This window comes from Anopheles coluzzii, chromosome X, assembly GCF_943734685.1.
Source record: "Anopheles coluzzii chromosome X, AcolN3, whole genome shotgun sequence".
NCBI lineage: Eukaryota > Metazoa > Arthropoda > Insecta > Diptera > Culicidae > Anopheles > Anopheles coluzzii.
The window spans coordinates 4,474,034-4,494,702 of NC_064669.1; the positions used below are offsets into that span (position 1 = coordinate 4,474,034).

Below are 20,669 nucleotides of genomic sequence, written 5' to 3' on the forward strand. Positions count from 1 at the left end.
TTTGTGACCCTTTCACGGGGTTTCTTCTTCTCTCGTTCTAGCGTGCACGTGCGCACGACTTGTTTGTTTCGTTTTGTCTTGTTTCATGCTTTTGTTTGTTTTGATTTTACGTTCAATCAAGCCAGTTTGGTTCCATTCGTTTTCAATCACTTTTTGTGTGTGTTTCTTTGTTTGTTGTTGTTTCAAATCAAATTCGACACTTTTACCTCCTCCTTCACACCTTGTGGTGTTTCTCGTTGATGTTGCAAATTCTTTCAACGCTTGCATGATAACTTAACGTCCGGTGCTCTTTTTTTTTCTTTTCATTTCCACGAATAATGTTGGACCAGTTGTATATATTGTAATGTCAGCTTTATTCTACTTCCTTTTAAAAGAAAAATCCTCGCTCCGGGCTTTTGTTTCCTTTTTGTTTTGCATTTCCCATGTCCCTGCCGAAATGAAAAAAAGAAAAACGCTACCGAAAATGGGAGAGCAAACCAAAACTTTGTTTGTTTGTTTGTTTTTTTTGTTTTTGTTGCGGGATTTTATGTAACATTTTCACAATCAACTGTAGGCTTGCGCTTGCACTTGCGTTGTGTCGGACGATGGGCATTGGTATGGGAGCAGGCATATATGCACAGGGCGGACGAAAACAAATCCTAACGCTATACATATATTTAACGTTATACGGTACCGCGAAAACCGCCCACCAAACCGGGCTCTGCATTAAACGTAATTAAACGAAATAATAAGTTTAATATAACTAACACGCCTACCCCGTTGTGGGAAATAAGATTGTTTTTTCTTCTTCTTCTTTTCATTACAGACTAATATGGTAAGCAACAACTAGCCAAAAAAAAAAAAATACGTAACGCTAAAACTTGATCACTAACGAATTAAGCCCGATTTGGATGACGGACACGTCTTGCCTCACACCACACGCAGCATACCGCCTATGGCTCTCTCGCGCACCCAGGCTCGGGGAGTTTTGTTTTGTTTTTTTTTTTGTTGTTGAAATAAACGGCAATTCTCTTCCTGCATATTTTCCCATTTTCCCACGCATTACTGTACGGTAGGTTTGTTTGCTGGCTTCACCGCTCACCGGTGTGACACTATTTGTTTTCGTTTGTTTGAGAAGGGCAGCACCATTTTTAGATTTTAGAGCAGAGAAAACAACGCTTGAATGGGCCATGAAGTGGTGGGAGGGATAAAGTAACGTTTGTAAATTTGAGAGGCTTACAAACAAACGATTGGCGCACTTTTTACACAGAAAACAGCATAACATGCGGCGTTGCACAGCATTTAATACATAATATACTTCTTAGTTAAACGGTTTTTGTATTTTTGTTTGTTTGTTTGTTTGTTTTGTTTTTGTTTTCGTTAAAAATAACTCCTCTACTATCTCTCCTTTCTTGCGCCTCGCCATGCTCTCTTTCTCTCTTTGAGATGCTCTCACCGTACCCACGCGTAACGCTTGTTCGCCCCCCTGTACAGGGGCATTCCTTTTGCATAACGCTACACAGCAACGCACAGAAACAAATAGACAAGTACACTGCTACACAACACTCTCGGGCTCGGCGAGTGGAAACGACAGGCTACCCACACACACACACACACACACACACACGCACGCACACACATCGGGTCTGCTGCGAGCGAAGCATCTAACGAACAGAACTCAACGTTCAATTCCACAATTTCCACGCTTGTTGACGGCCGTTACGAAATACGCAGCTTCAAATTCCTGTTTTTTTTTTGGTACCTTTTGTTGCCGTTATCATGTAACGCATGCGAAGGTGTGTGTGTGGTTGTTTTTCGTTGGAGCGGGTTTATTATAGGTGTTACATCCTTTAAGGACGTTTGTTTGTGTACAACCGTTACAACGCAAGGTTTGTATTATGCTTTGCTTAGTTTCGTTTTTGTTTTTGTTTTTGTTTTGCTTGTAGCAATTCAAATCATATGGGGGCGGTCCCGTAGTACAGCCATTTAACTCGAGCGACTCAATAAGATGCCCGTCATGGGTTCAAGCCTAGAATGGACCGGCACCCCCGTAGCAAGGACGTTACGCCAAATAGCAGTGTGTGTGTGTGTGTGTGTGTGTGTGTGTGTGTGTGTGTGTGTGTGTGTGTGTGTGTGTGTGTGTGTGTGTTTTTGTTTGCAAAAGTAGTTCCTTTTTTTCTGTTTGTTTGAGAGCATTTTACCTACCGCCAGAATGGCACTATGGTCGTCGTTTTGTATCCGATTTTGTAAGTATATACTATTCTTCATGTGTGTATGTGTGTAAACGCGCGTGTGTTTGGTTTCGTTAGTTTACTAATATTTGCAAAAGTAAAATTGAAAAGTAGAAAATACAAACATACTATTGTCACAATACCAATCGCAATCTCGCTCTCTCTCTCTCTATCTGTCTTCTATGTAAGATGGCATAACAAAGCGAGAAACACACACACACACATACAAAAAAAACCAACTATGTAACTTGGCAGGCAGCTCCGAGAGCCCTAGGGCAAAACGTAAGCAAATATCCCAGCCAACAAAAGGCGATGGTGGGTGTGTGTGTGTGTGGGTGTGAGTTGTCGTTTCCGTAAGTAGAAACGAGCCCCTAACAACAGGTGTGTATGTGTGGCTCTGCGTAACGCGCGTTACGAGCACAATTACGTTACGCGTTACGCAGCTCTTCCCTGGTTTGCGTTAGAAAGGGAGTATACAGCGTGATAGACCTATAGTGTGTATGTGTGTGAGTGTGTGACAGTCAAAAATGTAGACCAAGAAACTGTAGTGCCCGCTTACCGCTACACAATATCTACATTACGGTAGCTTCCCCTCTCGGCAGAGGGAAGCTCTTTTGTTTTCGAAAACGAGCCGAAAATATAATACATGAGGTGAGTACCCACCAAACAAAAAAAAAAGAAAAAGAAAAAAAAACGATTTCCCTAATTCCTGCGCCCGATACATGTGGTGTGCACACTAGGCGCTGTTATCGGCTGTTGAAATCTTCGCCTCGGCTCGGCTCATCCGTTATGCGTTACTACCGCTCGCCTGCAACGTTACACGATCGCCGCTTGATGAACGTTTACAGCTCACCTTGCGGTAGAGCTGGCACGGTTGGCCCAAAAGCAGCACACTGGGGAGTGGGGAGAAGTTGGTACTGGTTTTGCTAGTTGCTTTCTCCCCCCCCCTCCCCCTTTTTCCCTTCCCTCCGGTGACGCGCGCATCGCGATCCGTGGTTTCGTATGTGGTTTAACCGCCTGTTGCTGCTGCTGCTGCTGCTGCTGCCGTTCTCTAGTCGCTCTTCTGCTGACAGTACAGCTCCTTCAGCGACTTGAGCTCCTCGATCAGGGCCTTGTTTTGGTTCTCCAGCACCGCCACCCGGTTCTCTAGGCACTTGATGTACTCCTTCTTCTTCCGGCGGCACTCCCGGGCCGCTTCCCGGTTTTTCTGCAACCGCATCTCGCGCTTGCGCGACTGATCCTCCAGCTGCACGTTGCCGCCCATGACTGTGTTGGGAAAAATATCTGCTCAGATGGGTGTATGTGTGTGTGTGTGTGTGGATGTGTTTTCCGGAAGAAAAGTGTGCGCGCGTTGATGAGGAGAGGTTTTTGGTGCAAGGGGAAGGAGTGGGGATTTTGTGTGTGAATGAATTTTGTTTTGTTTTGTTTTGTTTTCCAGGATGAGGACGTTGCACGTGTTAGTAACGATGCATGACGAACATGATATGGGGGTGTTATGGATGTATGGTTGGATGGGTGTATCACGACCGTGATAGAAGGGCCGGTCGGCCAGGGGGGGGGGGGGTTTGAAGGGTGGAGGGAAGCAGGATGGCAGGTGGGACAACACATTTAGATGCAAGTATTATATTATTATGCGGAGACGTTCATCGGTGGAGCGGTTCCGGTATCGCCGGACGGCGTAACGCGGCGTTACGGCGCGTAGCACAGACGCAGCGGTGTATGGGTGTATGAGGAGGTTTGCGGAACACGTATACACATATGAGATGGCGCAGGATGAAGCGGACGAGCCAGTTTGTTTTGGGTCCGAGTGTTTTTTGGAGCGGGGGAGGGGGGGGGGGGGTTCGAACGAAGAGGAGCGAAGAGTGGGTGGCGAGAGATGATGTTTTGTTACGGTACAAAGATGGTGGATGGAGGCGCAAAGCAAATGAGCGGGTGTTTGCGAAACACGGCAACACCGGACGACACGCAGGTTCGTTAGTAGTTAGCGGTTAGTAGTAGGCGCCGTAGTAGCAACCGTTGTGACAGTTGCGGAGTGCGATAGTGCGAAATGAGGGGAAGACAATGGAGACAATGCAAGAAGAACGAGCGTGTGTGGGAAAATGAAATTCCAAAATAAAAAATGGAGCAAAAGAAAAAAAAACAAAAGAGAAAAAAAAGAGAGAAAGAAGAAAAGAAAACTCATCATTATACAAACACGCACTACTGGCGAGTAACACTATCATCCGCTGGCTGCTGTGCAAGACCAGAAGCCTTTCGCAATCGGGATGCAGTAGTAGGAGGAGGAAGCGGATGCAGGGGGGGTAGGAGGGAAGAGAGTTTAAGGCATGCAATTTTTACTATTCCAAACGTCAGTTCTAAGGACTCTGTTGGCTAGGGTGTAGTAAGAAGAGGTGTAAGTTTACATTAGTTCAGGAAGCATCTCGCCATACGCTAGCTGCTAAAGTAACGCAGAACAAAATTACTGTAACCTCAGGCTGAGGAAGACGGCCATAAGGAAGATAAAAACAAACGGCTACTGAGTAACAGGCATTACTAAAAAAAAGTGTAAATCAAATATTACACCATTACGCATTAACATTACTACGAGACAAAACTACGATACGAGAAAGAACGAAACAGAAAAAAAAGTAAAAACTTGCAGCACTATTCCTAGTGATTACACATACACACACACAGGTCTAGAAGGAAACAGGGATAGGGTGGTTTGGAATTTTGGAGCTAAAGTTTGACGGGCGCGGGAAAGGCGGTGGGAGAATGGAGAAAGGGTACGGTTGGAGGCACGGTCGTATACTTACGAGGTACGTAAATGCCCTCCGGCTGGGAATATTGCACCACACCACCACCAGGTGCCGCTATCGTGTGCAGGCCGGAACCATCGCTCGTTGTGTTGGCTGTGGTAGTGGGGGGAGGGGGTAGTATATATATTTATATATATTTATGTATCGCACAGTTGACACTGGTCGGTTGGTAGTATTGCAATTTTGGTCAGTTTTCGGTGTTTGCGCAAATTGATTTCGTCCAGTTCGAGAACAAACGGATGGATGAAGGTAGCAAGCGGAAGAAGGGGGTTGGGAGTAGTGTTAGGTAAATCTGATTCATGAATCTGAATGAATCTTTGAAATAATTTAATGAATCTGAATCTCGGATGCAAAGATTCATTTATCTCCAAAGATATGAATCTCTAAATATTCTTGAATTTCAAAGATTTATGAATATCCAAAGATTCATGAATCTTCAATGGTTCGTGAATCTCGAAAGAATCGTGAATCTTTAAAGGTTCAAATGTCATATTTAAAGAGATTCATGAATCTCCAAAGATTCGTGAATATCTAAAGATTCGTGAATCTCGAAAGACTCATGAATCTCGAAAGATTCAAAGGTCATCTCCAAAGAGATTTATGAATCTCCAAAGATTCGTGAATATCTAAAGATTCGTGAATCTCGAAAGACTCATGAATTTCGAAAGATTCAAAGGTCATCTCCAAAGAGATTCGTGAATCTCCAAAGACTCGTGAATATGTAAAGATTCGGGAATCTCGAAAGACTCATGAGTCTCGAAAGATTCAAAGGTAATCTCCAAAGAGATTCATGAATCTCCGAAGACACGTGAATATCTAAAGATTCGTGAATTTCGAAAGATTCATGAATCTCGAAAGATTTATCAATTTCAAAGATTCATATATCTCTCAAAGATTCATGAATATCCAAAGATTCATGAATCTCTAAACATTCATGATTATCTAAGGATTCCGGAATCTCAAGGGATTCATACATCTCCAAAGATTTATAGAGCTTGAGCTTCCCATTATTTCTCTTCTTGGCGTTACAACCTACGTGGCCATGCCACTCAGGAGATTCCCTGGAATCCTTGGAGATTCATGAATCTTAAGAAAATCATTAATAATTGAAGAGTCGATTCGAGATTCGAATCACTCATCACTGAACATTCATATGAATAAATTTCAATGAAAGATTCATGAAACTGAACACTACTAGGGAGGAAGATTTTGAATGTTTTTGTTTGCGAAATTTGGCACATCAGTTGGGGATGGTCAGAAAATGGTTTTTATGGTCTAAATACTCCTTTTTTTACTCTGTTTTACTCGCAGGATGTCTTACACGTCCAAATAAGTAGCTAGGTTAAGTTTGATGTAATGTTAAAAAGGTTTTGGTATTGGTCAGGATCGTCCACGGGTGACTAGGAGAGGTGGTGGTTTGATATAGGTGAGATGAAGTGGACAAATGGATCTACCCAAAATCGATGGTCTACGTCTGCAATAGTTCAACACGTGTGTGTGTGTGAGGAGTAAAACAATGCTACCATTACAACTAATGCATTCCCCCTACGAACGGATAGGTCTAGAGTCAAAATCGAATTACATTTCTGAAGTGAACGGAGAGCCGTAGTAATCCGGCTAATTTGGGTAAATACAGAAAACGAAAAAAACAAAAAATCCACAAGCGCTATCTAAGCTACCGGGAAACTGGCTAATGGTTTTGAAGAGAGAAAAAAGTGTGAAAGAGAGCGAGCACGTGAGCTTCCGAATCGACATCATGTATCATAACAAACAAACAAAAAAAAAGCACACACAACTAGTTCCGTGCCGAGACAGCTCCCTTGCCCCCAATGACTAGTTCTACACTTAATTAGTCTAATTAGCTCGCAGCAAAGCAATGAAAAAGAGAAACGAAAAGTGTAAAGATGGAACCATGCGTAACGCTAATTAACAAAACCAAAAAAAAAAAAAAAATACAGGAATACTGTTCACAGACAGAACCTCCTCGTGAGAGATTAGAATGGTAGACTAATTTTAAAAATAAATTCAAACAAAACAACGAGACTTGAAAGGATAGTGATGGGATAGGAAAGTACTAAAGAATATAAGCTAAACAGGAGTTGTTAAATAAAACAGAACGAACGCAATGGATTGCAAGATTTGAAATAAACGATTAAAACTGGAAAAAACAAAACCCAAAAACTCTAACCTAAAAAAAAAAAAACTACAAGGATTCTAATAAGAAATGAGAATTCTTTTCGATCGACGCAGTTTTCCGCCAATCGTGCTCTTAAAAGAAAGATGAATATAACAGTAGAAAAAGGTGAAAACGGGGTCTGGTTGGGATTTTTGCTGATTAGTGAATGCAAGCTCCGTTTTGTTGGTGGTTTTGTGGAAATTTAAGAAACGAAAACATTGGAACAGATTTGTTAAGTTGCAATCCCCCGCGCGTTGCGGTGGGGCTGGCCCCTTTCCGGTTGACCTTTTGCGTCGGGGAAGGGGTTTGGAGTAAAAAAGAAACCCCCCCACCATGTCCTCGAGGCTCAATCACACAGGCAGAGAGACATTCGTTCTACACGCCTCATACCGTCGGCAGCTCGACAGCAAACAAAAAAAAGGGAGAAAACAGGAGCCGACCCTCTTAGGGAAGTTGGGCGGAACGCGCGTGGGAACAGACGAAGGCACTCGACCAACCACGTGAGTTGGGTGCGTGGTCGGGGGGGTTGGGGGGGGGGGGGAGGTCCACTAGGCGAACGAACGCCCGAACGTACCGATTTCCGCTCCGCCGAGATCGCTCAATATCTTACGATAGGATGGGCGCCGGGTCAGCAGGTCCCTCCGCTTCTTCGGGGACGCCTCCTCGTCCGACAGCGTGTCGTCGCTGTTGGTGTCGGTCATAATGCTGCCGGAACCGGTGACGATGTGCGGTTCGGGTTTGATCTTCCGGGACAATCATGAAAAACAAAACAAAAAGATGCAGAAGAAACATGTCCATTACCACCGCCGGTCCGTCTGGCGCTGCTGTACGATCGTGCGCAAGAGCGCAGCTTACGTGTATGGTTTGCAAATTGCCCGTCGTCGTGTGGATCACGGAGTTTGGTTTGTTACACACTAATAGTACGCTGCGCGCGAGCGGCACGTTCCCTGTTGCCGTCTGTATGACCGACTGCTGGTTCTGCTGTATGACGGACTGCGCCTGAAAGGAGGAATGGAGAGCGTTACGACCAAAAAAAAAAACAAGAAAACCGCAGCCGACAACGTTGCTAGCTTACCTGGCCGGGCGATTGGGTCGACAGCAGCTGGACGATGTTGGTACCGGACGCGGTGACTGCGGCGGCCGCCGCCGGCACTAGCGTTACCTCCGGACCGGCCGCACCACCGACCGGTACCGAGCTGTTGTTGGCCGACCCGGACCCGAGCGCTCCCAGGCCGCCCGGTGCACTGCCCGCTACCAAGCCCGTCACTCCCTTCACACCGCCTCCTCCTCCACCTCCTCCACCACCACCTCCTCCTCCTCCTCCTCCGCCCCCTCCACCACCTTCACCGGTAGAGGCTGCCACCGTTACTGCCGTGCTGCTGTCGGCGCTGCCGTTGTTGGAGGTACTGATTAGCTCGCTTTGGTGCTGCGTTCCTACACCGGATGGGGGGCCACGACCACCACCACCACCACCGCCACCGCCGACGGTTACCACCGCCTCACCGACCGTCGAACCGGTTGCGTTCGGACCGGTACCACCACCGAGCGGATCGCCTATCGCCGAGGAACCGTTCTCCTCGACCATACTACTGTCCATAATCCGCCCGCTGCGTTGCGCCTCCCCCCGGGGCGTCACCGTGCCGGTACCGGCGGTGGTTCGTGCGCGCACTCCAAGCTTTCCCGGTCGCGGGCTGGCTGGCTGGTGTGCGGCAATGCGTTAAACCCCCCTTACCCTTTCCCCGTTGCAAAGGCCGCTTTTTTCACTTTCGCACCAAGTACGCGCGCGCACACGCAGACACACACACGAGTTGCTCTCGATTAGCTTAGGTTTAGTTGCTAGTGCGTACTTTTCTCTAACTACAGTGGTAAATCAAATTTAGCAAAATAATAAAATTGGGCCAGTAAAAGGCTTTCAATGTCTTACACCGGCTCACGGAAGGGCAAACAATGTTTTTTTTTTGTTTAAATTTATCCCTATGCACTCCTAGGCGCAAGCACCACGGAGGACGAGGTGGAGACGCACCTGGCTCACCTAGATTCGCACTGCTCTTAAGTACCGCCCGTTTTACACACTGTTTGTTTTTGCGTTTTTTTTTTCTATTATTCACCTGACCAGACTGGAGACGCTCAGTTCGGGGGGCTACATGGTTTCTTCTTCTTCTTCTTCTTTGCCGTTTGAATAAACACACACACACACAGACACAGACACCTTCGCACAAAATACACCTCTAGAGCATGGCCGGACCCGGACCGGACACCGGCAGGACGGAAACCGTTTTTTTTTTCTAGCGATGCACGCAAATCATGGGACGCCGTCGAGCGTTTTTCCCTTCGTGACGCTGCGTCTGCTCCGCGCGTTTCCGAGAATGGTCTCACCACCGCCGACAATGCTACAGAGCGGACCGAGCAAAGGCCGAGGCGCAACAAAATAATAAAAAAAAAATAAAATCAAACAAAACCAAAACTGGCCCGCGCAAGGACTCGGGCGACTGCACTGTCACTGCACGGCAAGGCACCCGCGTGTGGCGCGACTCGCCTACCAACACTCCAGTTCGGGTTTGCACGGTCACATCTACACACTACACAACGGTGCGCCCGTGCACGATACACAGCGGCACATGTCCCGGATGATCCTGCTGCTGGTGCGTCCTGATCGTAGCGCGCTGCTGCTGCTGCTGCTGCTGCTTCTGCTGCTGGTGCTGCTGGTGCTGTTGCATTACTGTGCCACCGTCGATGGTTTCATCGGCTCTTAGTGAGCATTTCGGCCGACTGCCAAGGGCTAGAAAGTAATAGCAATCAAAGAAAAAAAATGCATAGATTAGAATAGATGGCAGCGTGGTGTTTATTTATTTCGCAGGACACGCGTAGGGGCGACACGACCATTGGAAGCGTTTTGGTTTTGGGTGGGAAAATGTGCTGATGCTTACAAACTTCACTACGTAGTTAGAATCCAACCCGTTGGCGACCAATCCTGGTTTCGATAGACACTTTGATCGTTGATGGAATGAAAAGTGAATGAAAAAGACGAAAGAAAGCACCGAAAGTGGTGACGGGCAGCAAATTAAGGTGTTGAGTTGGGGTTGATACTAGTGATGGGAAAAATGAAGTTTTTGTCGGAATCGATTCCGGCTAGCTCCGCAGTTTTCTGGAATCGATTCCGGATAGTAGGTCCGGAATCAGTTTCCGGAATCGGCTCCGGAATCGGAATCGACTCCGGAATCGGCTCCAGAGATGATTCCGGAATTGGTTCCGGAATCGACTCCGGAATCGGCTCCGGAATAGGAATTGGTTCCGGAATCAACTTCGGAATCGGCTCCGGAATAGGAATCGGTTCCGGAATCGACTCCGGAATCGGAGTCGGTTCCGGAATCGACTTCGGAATCGACTCCGGAATCGGTTTCGAAATCGAAGTCGGCTCTCGAATCGAAAATGGCTCATAAATTAAAATCGGCTACCAAACGGAGTCAGTTTCGGCATCGCCATAAAAAAAGGCGTTTGGGTCCAATCATACTACTTATTGATAACCGCAAAAATCCAAATTTACTTGTAAAAGATCCATTCTCATGGAGATTCCCGGACTGATTTCGCTCCGGAGTCAACACCGGAATCGGCTCCGGAGCCAACTGCGGAATCAGCTCCGGAGCCAACTTCGGTATCGGCTCCGGAATCGGCTCGAGAATCTTCTCCGGAATCGGCTCCGGAATCGGCTCCGGGATCGACTCCGGAATCGGCTCCGGAATCGACTCCGGAATCGACTCCGGAATCGGCTCCGAAATCGGCTCCGGAATCGGCTCCGGAATCGGAATCGATTCCAGCATCGATTCACGCCGACAGCAGTGTGATATGCAAATTCATGAAGATTCGTGGCAATTCTGGAACTTGGAGCGCGTGGAATGTATCGCGTTACCGACTGTGGGAATAGAACTAATACATACTTCAAAAATATGTTAGTTTGCATATTCTAGCTTACGACTCATCAACTACAGTAGAGAAATACAACTACTTCGATGTACGTGTTGCTCTTGGTTCTATTCTTTGGTCCCAAATACAGGATAACTAGAGCATACTCTTCTTGTAATAAAACAGACTCAGACAACAGATCCTAGACGCGATTTGCACTCGAAACTCTCGTCATATAAGAGATATAGAAAAGGAGAGAGAAAGGCAGTTCTCTAGGCACGGCTGATAGGAATGATGCACTCTCGACAAAGTTATCCGTATCACTGGGTGTTGACCTTGAGGGAACCCATCTCCCGCTGGCGGGTTATCGGCGCCTACAATTGGCAACACACCCGCTCAAACTCAACTCCAAGAATGACAGAAACTTATTAAATAAACATCTTTACTGGAGCAGAATGTCATTGTGTGAGGATTTTGTGTACAGAATTTTGGGGACTGATATTGTGTGGTGGTTGGAAAGTGCGCAGAATGCCAGATGAGTCCAATGCCCCTGGACTGGTTGGAGTTGGGTGGGAAAACTATCCCAACCTTGAAAGCAAACAAAACATCCCACCGACCCCCGAGTGAGTGTGTGTGTGTGTGTGTGTGACGGTGTCCTTCAAGTGTGCTATGCTTGTTTTGGAGCTTCAAGATGCCTGCCCATCTGTGAGACCTTTCGAGCGATGAGATTAAAAGGTCATGGCATTAAATTGGAGATGGCGTGTACTCCAGCCCCATCCCACCCTGCAACTAATGCTCCCGCGTGTTGCTTGGGGGCGAAAGGGCACAAGAGCTTTCGGGGGCGCTGGAAGTAAATTATTCCACCAAAGGTTGCGTGACACAGTCCCACAGGCCGTAACCGTTGGGGCTACGGAGCCGCTCTCGGGGAGCATGGGCGATATATGGGACTCATTAGCGATTACGTCCGAACCAAGCTGCGTCCAGGTACAACAAGAGATTAGCGATGTCAAACTCATTTCGCAGTCCGCACCTCGAAAGACCTCGAGGGCGGCAATTTGACCTCTCTGGACATAGTGCGAGGAATAAGACAGGGGAAACATTGATGTCCGGCGATGCCTCGCGCGCTACTACTAGCCAACAGTGCACTTGATTGGAATTTGGTCCTGCCCACTATTTGGTCCCAGAACCACAACGCGCTGTTAGAAGAATTTCCGCACATATGGGCGCATTACACCGTCAACATTCCATTGTATGACATGGGGGGGGAGGGGTGAGGATACAATGATTATAAATAAGTTTCCATGGCCTAAGATGGGGTTTCACTGAGCGGTGCATTTTCTGGACCGATTCCAACTAATTGCAACCTAACGCGTGAGTGTGTGTGTGTGTGCGATTCCAATGAATGAACGAGAAAGATACCGGCTGGTGGGACAGGACAGGCAAGTTAGCAAGCACACGGTACGATCCGCAAGAGTTAATTTACACCTTAGCGCGAAGCGTGCTGGCGCTAAATTGTGAAGCCACGCTGACTTAGAGCATCGTTGCGTATTTTTGTGTCTTCCCGTCTTCTAGAACCTTCTTGCCACTCGAAGGTGGAAGAATTCAATCCTCCATACAAGATCCTTCCGACAATGTATACAAAACTGAGATCCCAACAGCCAGTGCCTACTCTCGAGGTCCATGCTCCAAACCCGAAACCTTTACACACCTGATTGGTTGGAGCAATAGTGTCTAAAATCGGCCTGATCAAAATCTCACACAGCCTTCGCTGCTTCGTCAGCGGATTTGTTTTACCGTTCCATTCTACCGTCCCAAACTGTTGATACGCCACAGTCTGCGCGAGTAGTCTCTTCCGCTGTATATGCTAATCGTTCGCATCGATTCACGGTCACCTCTCATCAACACAGCGGAGCTCTCGATTTTGTTCCCCCTTTCAGGTGACGGTGCCGCGTAGAGCCTTGCTCTGAGCTACTCCGACTAGTCGAACTCAAAAAAAAAAAAACGGAACCAACCTTTTCAAACCCCACCCACAGACCCGTCAGGGCGTGTGATGCCGTTGTCCTGCGCTATTCTACCAAAAATCCCGAAAAGTATGCTACACACCACGGCACGCACACACACACACACACCAGAGTTACAAGCCGTACTTAGTGACTCATACAAAAACAAAACATTAGAAAACGCTCCAGCTTGTAAAGCGGGAGCAGTGAGGCAGGAGCACCCGGGACACCAAGCGGAAAAGAAAGAAAGGGGGAAAACTTTTGCTCGTCTTGTGCAAAATGGTCTTGTGAAGCAGTGCTGCTTTCTTCTGAGTTCACCGTGTATCTGTCTCTCTCTTTCTCTCTCTCTCTCTGTCTCTATGTTTGTATGTGTGACTAACATCAGCTCTTGCTTGGTGGTGGCGTGCGCTGTGCGTGTGTATGGCGTTGATCCCATATGTTTTCAAGGCTGACACCCCTCCTTGGTACCCTCCACTATCTGTCTCTGTTCGAGCAGAAGAGGGAAAGAGGAGGAGAGGAGCAGGGTGTGGTAAGCGTGCCCCGGCCTTCAAGGACATTCGGAAGGGGATTGGGGGCGAGCAAAATCATCATCTGCACTTTCTCTCAGCCAGTTAGTCATCCGCCCTGCTGCTGTATAATTAAACAGCTTCTGCTACGAGCAGCTGACCCTGGGGCTGGGCATGCTGTGGAAGAGTTGCTTGAGAGAGAAAGAGAGAGAGAGAGAGAGAGAGAGAGAGAAAGAAAAAGGGGGAGAAAATACGCTCATTTGCATTACAATCCTGGCCAACATGACTCAACATGTAAAATGAGCGTAAGCAGGTTCGTTCCCCAAAAATTGATCAAATAGAAGAATCAATAGCTGAGCCAAGCGACGAAGAGCCTCCCCGTTCCGCGCAACGTTCGAAGCCGAAAGAAAATTGTCCGACACTGTTGCGCCTTCTACTGTCTGTGTGTATGTGTGTGTGTCTGTGTAGATGTTTGCGTGTACTGGGGCTGTTTGTTTATACATAACCTCTCACAACCGTACGTAAGCAACCGTGCTTCGCTGCGTCGCTGGGGCCGCTGACGTAGCAACAGCAACATTCTACGAGTGGGACCCGACCCGACACGGCGAGCGCGATAGCAGCCACATGCATGTATGTATGTATGTATATATATACATTGGCGATGGCGAAAAATAAAAACGGACCGTGTCACGTCATCCGCATCGACCGACCGAACACACCGACGTGATTATCAAGACGAGATGAAAGATAATCTTGGCAGCGCTCGGGATATAGCTTGTCCGAAGGGAGGGGGGGGGGGGAGGGCGAGACTGTTTGTCCAAGCATTCGAGGGGGGAGGGGGGAGGAGGGAAGAGGGGGGGGGGGGTTTCTTTTCGTTTTGCTCGCGTCTATTAGCGTACGCAACCCGGGTTTCGTCGTGTTCGTGCGCTCGATGAAGGTGAAGGTGTTGCGAGCAAGCACACATGGGTGGGGAGGTTGTGGGGCGCAAATTCCAACCCTGCTCGAACGCACCAATCAATGCGAGAAAACTGATGCGTAAGACCAAAATTTTCCACTTTGGTAGGGGGAAACGGGAAGGTCGAGATGTCGAGAAAAATCTTGTGTGAGTGTGCCCGGTAAGCTGATTTGCGAAATTGCGAGAAAGAGAGATCATATAAAGAGAGAGAGAGAGAGAGAGACAGAGAGATAAATTCAGCACAGCAATTTTGGGCGCAAAAGTGTACGAAATCACCTTCGACACACAAAAATCCAAACGCGAATCTGTGTCAGTCCATATGGCAGGCTGGAGCAGCTAGTTTGATTTGTTTTTTGTTTTTTTGTTTTTGTTTGCATTCCCACCAACACCATACTCCAGGTTCATCGTGCTACAAGCAGTCTATGATTGTAATTTTAACATTAGCTGTATTTTGAAACATTAACATAATAAGACCCCTTACAGTTTGCTTTGATCAAGATATGATAATCCAAAGCGACAGCAGCGTATATCGTTTATGGCCTTCTTCTCCGTGAAGCGTGCCTGCCTACCTAAACTCTAAACCATACTTGGTCGTTCTTTCGCCCCCAAAGCATGCCGAATAGGTGAAGCTATCACAGTCCAATGCCCCAGAATGGCCATTTCAATACGACGATACCACCGGCAAGGGCTGAAGTTATCGAGTCCTGTCAGCGCTGCCCCACCCGCTCGGCGGGATAATTAATAGCACGCTTGCAATCCCACGAAGAAGCCAAAACCACTTCCCGGCCAGTATGCGTCATCCCTTCAGTGATGACCAGGAATAGTGATGATGCAGTTGTGCAAGCAGCAGCCCCATCAGAGCACTCTAGTTATTATTTGGACTAAGCACCATGCTCCGCGCTGCTTGCTGCCGGTGTCTTGCTGCTTTGTCCAGCACTGCCGAACCGTAACATTCCACCCTCCGTTCGGTGAGATGACGTCATTTTGAGCAGTAGAAAGAAAGAAAGAAACACGACGGGAATACGGCACAGCAGGGGAAGATGTTGAGCATAAGCACCCCGTTGATTGATATGTACAAAAACTGGGAAAGTTATCTGGAGTTATCCCCGTTCGAAGTTGACGCTCTGCCTGCAGGGACAAACGCAACAGTTGGCGGCATTTGCGCGTCGTCGTATCGAAAATCGGCAGGTGTCACCATACACACAGCCTACGGTTGGAATATTTATCCCATGCTTGCTTGCTGTTTAGGGACAAGGGAACGGGATAAATAAACATTCGCTGCAACTTCGCTGCAGACTTGGTGATGGTTTGCAACCAGCACAGATTATTAGAACTATTTGGAAGGCTGCTGCTCCCTAAAAGGCTTACCCATTGTTTACCAAATATCTCCACCGTGTCAATGCGTTCACTGCGGGGCTAACATGTAATTGGAACCTCCGAACACTCGGATGTGCCGAGATGCCGAACATTTGGGGTAGAGTGGCAAACGCTCTCGTAGGCACGTTCCGTTCCCTCCCCAGATCGAGATATTTAGGCAACAGGGTCCCCTGGCGCACAAGATGTTACCTACGTGTTTGAGCTGAGATTTTTAAGCTATTCGGGCTGGGTAGTATAAGCGGAGCAGTGTCAGCGGAAAATGTGACCGGTCGTAATTTACAATGGTTTGAAGAAAACGCGAATGTCGAATGTCTGAATGTCTACAGATGCTGTGGCACCATCGCAAGAACCTAAATCCAGCGAGCGACACTTTACGCCGGCTTTAAATGTTTACATTTTAGGCGCAAGATTTTTAGGCTCCAAATGTTTATTCCCGAGCCAGTGAATGAAATTATGCATCACAACCAAAAACGGGGGAAAAGTTGGTGATTTGATCTGTTTTGCAGCGTCTATTGTGCAATTCAACAAACTTCTGCTCGGGGATGCCAAAAGAAATGCTCTTATTTTACTTATTTGAAAGAATTTTCCAACACAAACCCTTAAGGCCGGGCTACATTGATCGTACTCGCAAGCGTAATTTCGATTTTCACTAGCGCACCTGGCGGCGGCTGACCGAAGCATTTTGCCAAACAATTTGGAGCCGCTCCAGAAAATATGTTATTTTTCCATGTTTTTTACCTTAACTGGACTGAAAAAGCTTTGTAATTGATAGATGAATATGTTGTGCAAGTATTTCAGCCGTTTTCGCATCAAAAAACGGTGAAAAAACAACTTAAATTTGAGATCCGGCACGACCATTCCCTTGATGACCAAAAAAAAGCTTCCACCAGCCGCCGCCAGGTGCGCTAGTGAAAATCGGAATTACACTCAGGAGTACGGTCAATGTAGCCCGGCCTTTATGGACCGGGGGCAAGTTAATTTCGGGGACGATTTAATTCACTTGAAAACTTTCACAGAATTCACAGACAAATGAGTGCTAAATGGCATTTTTGACGCGATTGTTCAATGGAATGTCAACAATTCCATGTCGTTGATTGTCACCGGACGATATCCATATAGAGCTTGAAAACTTAAAAAAAAACGGGGACATGCTCTGCAAGGTCGTACGACTTGACAAGTCTACCACAACACCGTCCAAGAGCTGCTCATGTTCAAGCAAAATAAAATTTAAACTGAACTACAGGAGTTCCGAGTATTCGTAGACACTTCGAATTCTGAATGTCAAAAATAATGTGTTTTCATTGAAGAAATCCATCATGTAAGCCAACTACGAGCAGTTTGGGGCAGTATCTCTAACCCACATCATGAATCGTTTATAAGCGTGTATCGTGTCTCTACTCGCGGTGGCCCTAGGTGGTATATTCGATAGATGCGTCGGCTCCTACAACGCCGGACCGAATCGATTCCCAACTGGCACTTCTTTTCAAAGGGGGAGAGGACCCTAAACAATCCGTGGTAAGACCATTAATTAAGGATTAATAAAAGAGGTGACAACTCTTCTTAACAGTTTACACCAAGAGCCTCGCATCCATGAGGTCCTAAGCAATTTAAACGGTCGCTGCTCGGGAAATTCCTGTGCATGCCGGCATCACCGCAACTTATGGAGATATACCTGTTAGTAGATCTTCCTCTTTTGGCACAACACAACCGTCATTGACTGTCGCAGCCTGGTTTATCCTTGCTAGAGGTTTCCCTGGATGGGAACACCAAACAACAGATACAACGGCACACTCCACAGGACACGCGAATATTGAGGTCCTACTGCACTCTTTGCTGTTGTTGTATTATTATGGAAGCGTTGGGACTTCGTGGGTCTCTCGTTAGCCTTTCGCACTGTTTGATGCGTTGTTTATAGAGACTTTGAGCCTTGCAACTGCTTTCACAGCTACCACACCGGATGGGGAGGGAGGGATGATCGTAAAAGTGTCATTGTCTGTCGGGGAATGTCCCCTTGGGCAGATAGGTTCCTTCCGCTTCCTCCTTCCTCGAGCTTTGATTGCGAGTGTTTGATTTGCTGGCTGTCCCAGCTGGGGGGGGGGACATCATTGATTGTTGGCAACGGGGAAGGTGGAGAAGCGGGGCACTTCGGTACGCCGGTTGCTAGTAGCGGGATGGTCGGTTTTAGCGGCTTGAAGACACTGGCGGAGCCCACTCTTGTTTGTAACTCATACACACACACACTGGTTCTGTCTATCTTATCGGAGCGAACCGCCAAGCACACACACACAGTAGCTTTTACCTGCCTGTGCGGACACTCTGTACCATATCACTTATCACACTTACTCACTGGGTCAAACGCAAGCAGAGCACCACACTAAGAGTGTGAGCACCTTTGCGCCTCTAGTCCTGCCAAAGCAGTTTACGTATGCGTGAGCGTGTGTGTGTGCTGTGTTGTTGTGTTGTTGTTTGCGAGCCTCACGGAGTCACGCACGGTACGCGTGACGGGACAGGTCACGCCGTGTGTGCATACACACACGCGCGCGCACCATGTGCCTTCACTCTTTACACACACGTGCACACACAAGCAGCAGCAGTTAGTCCGGTGTACGGTGTACGAAGGGCACGCACGCGTAAGCCTCCCTGCTGCCGTATTAGTCACACCGCCGACTGGGCGAACGTGTGTGTGTGTGTGTGGGGGGGGGGTCCACCTTCTTTCTGGCCACACACACACACACACACACAGAAACACTCTCTACCACACGGCAATCGATGAGCTCAGAGCTTCTCCGTGCCGAGCGGGCCAACCCCAAGTGCGAGAAAGGCGCCCAAAGGTGGCGTATGCGTAACACACCCAACACACCCGGAGGTGTTCCCCCTGCAGCTGGGGGAGTGGGGGGAGGGGGCAAGGAGGCGGCTCCAAAGCCCGTTGCATACCGCGCCAAATGCGAACACGCCAAGCATCCTTATCGTGGCACAGAACGAGGCACCAATTTTTTGACACTCTGCAACCAAGAACAAATACACACACACACATACGCTGGTAAAACAGCCGCAGCTGGGGCCGTAGGTTAAACACACTAAACAAACAGATAGCCCGTCCAGATAACAAAACACACGCACACATACCACATCGTCGCACTTCTGGACGGGAAGTGTTCGAGTAGTGTTGTATGTGTGTGTGTGTGTGTCGTATCCCCGAGTGTCCCCGTCCTTCTTGCTCCTTTTGGTCCTTCGACCTTCGGTCCACACACACACGCACGCACACATTCACCCACACTTTGGATGGCACACAAAACCAAACAACAACAATATTACTATCCCCGGACCATCCGCTACTGCTCGAAAGTGTTCCGGGCTGCTGGCGGTAGCTGTGGGTCTCTTTACCTTTTTTAGTTGCGCGCGTGTGTGTGTGTGTGTTTGTGGCTGAATGTTGCTGAAGAAAGTGAAGTGAATTACACACACCCCAATAGAGTACACGCGCTTGGTAAGCGGCGGAGGGAAAAGTGCTGCCCCGAGAGGACGGAAACACTGACCAACGGAGTCGAGGGTCGTATGTGCGTCCTAGAGCGTGACACACTCACACACACACACACACACACACCACCCACACGTCACACCAACAACAACAACAACAACAATAAAAAACACACAGAAACAGCGTACAAACACACCTCGATGACACTATGCACACACACACACACGTACACACAGGCGCGCGTAGGCTTTGACAGCTTATTTGCCCGTTGCGTGTGCCTGTGTGCTAATCGCGAGAGCGAGAAGAAGAGCGCACTGGTCAGCAGCACACCATCAACGCGAAACACACACACACACCCAACGTTGGAGGGGTCCGTCTCTGCCTTCTGTGTGGCCCGGCTCCTGTGTCACTGTGAGTAGCTGCGTGTGTGAGTGTGTGTGTGTGTGTGTGTGTTTTTTGGTTGCTTTTGCTTACACGAAGCGAGAAATCTTCTTGACCACCAAAAGCATCCAGCATGAGCATAGAGGTGCCTGTGTGTGTATTGACGTGCGCGTGCGCTTATTGATGTGTATGTGTGTGTGTGTGTGTTTGTGTCTGTGTGCAGAGCCGAAAATATTGGTGTGCTCTGATGCAAGAATCGTGGAAGAAGAACGCGCGCGCGAACGAGAAACAGTAAAGCACACACATACACACACACACACAGGTGAAAGAATCAAGGGAACTGACGACGAGCGAAAAAAAAAAGTCACTAATCACACTATTCAACCAGGCTGAAGATAACTGTGTTTTGTTGGTCAAGCGATTTGACAGGAGAGCCTGTACCCCGAACAGTGGCGAAGAAACGGGCCCGGGAGCAGGGAGCAATGCAGCAACACATGGGGTGGGAGCAAAAACAAAAAAAAGGAAAGAACGGGAATGCTTACGACGGCAATGCTGCTGGCGACGGGCAACAACACCAACGGCAACAACAACGACAACAGCGACGACGACGACGACAACGACGACGATAACAACAACGGCGATGACAGCGGCGACGGCGACGGCGACGGTTCACGCTTGCGAGCAAGCGGACTATTCGTCATATTCGTTGCGAACACCGAAACGGAACTATTGTGGCGTTGTTTTTGACAGTTAGCTCGAACGTCATCGCGCTGCGGCCGAGCCCTGCTGGCCCTGGGGGCCCCGGGTGCGCACGAGCAGGACGGGCTGTGGGCACGTGCCGGAGCGAGACGACCGGTACACGGCGGCGGCCCAACGCGACCCAACAATCCG

General features: G+C 48.1%; 2 protein-coding genes across 11 annotated transcripts in view; one reads left to right on the plus strand and one right to left on the minus strand.

Moving 5' to 3' along the window:
• The window catches only part of LOC120949719 (protein phosphatase 1H), a 118,891-nt gene that overhangs the window by 6,423 nt on the left and 91,799 nt on the right, over positions 1-20,669 (plus strand). The gene's annotated exons all lie outside the window — the stretch shown is intronic.
• Positions 310-20,509, minus strand: LOC120959796 (cyclic AMP response element-binding protein B). Of its 10 annotated transcripts, XM_049609893.1 has the most exons (7): positions 20,321-20,507; positions 10,112-10,171; positions 8,260-9,963; positions 8,040-8,183; positions 7,759-7,927; positions 5,006-5,101; positions 310-3,494 (listed from the first exon to the last, which is right to left on the minus strand). In XM_049609893.1, the coding sequence occupies exons 3-7, from the start codon at positions 8,779-8,781 to the stop codon at positions 3,262-3,264; spliced, it is 1,164 nt and encodes a 387-aa protein (XP_049465850.1). In that variant the 5' UTR covers positions 8,782-9,963; positions 10,112-10,171; positions 20,321-20,507; the 3' UTR covers positions 310-3,261. The 10 variants fall into 10 exon arrangements, with proteins under 10 accessions (XP_049465850.1, XP_040240186.1, XP_040239842.1 ...); XM_040384252.2 differs by lacking the exon at positions 10,112-10,171 and having other exon boundaries at positions 310-3,476; positions 20,321-20,508; XM_040383908.2 differs by lacking the exon at positions 10,112-10,171.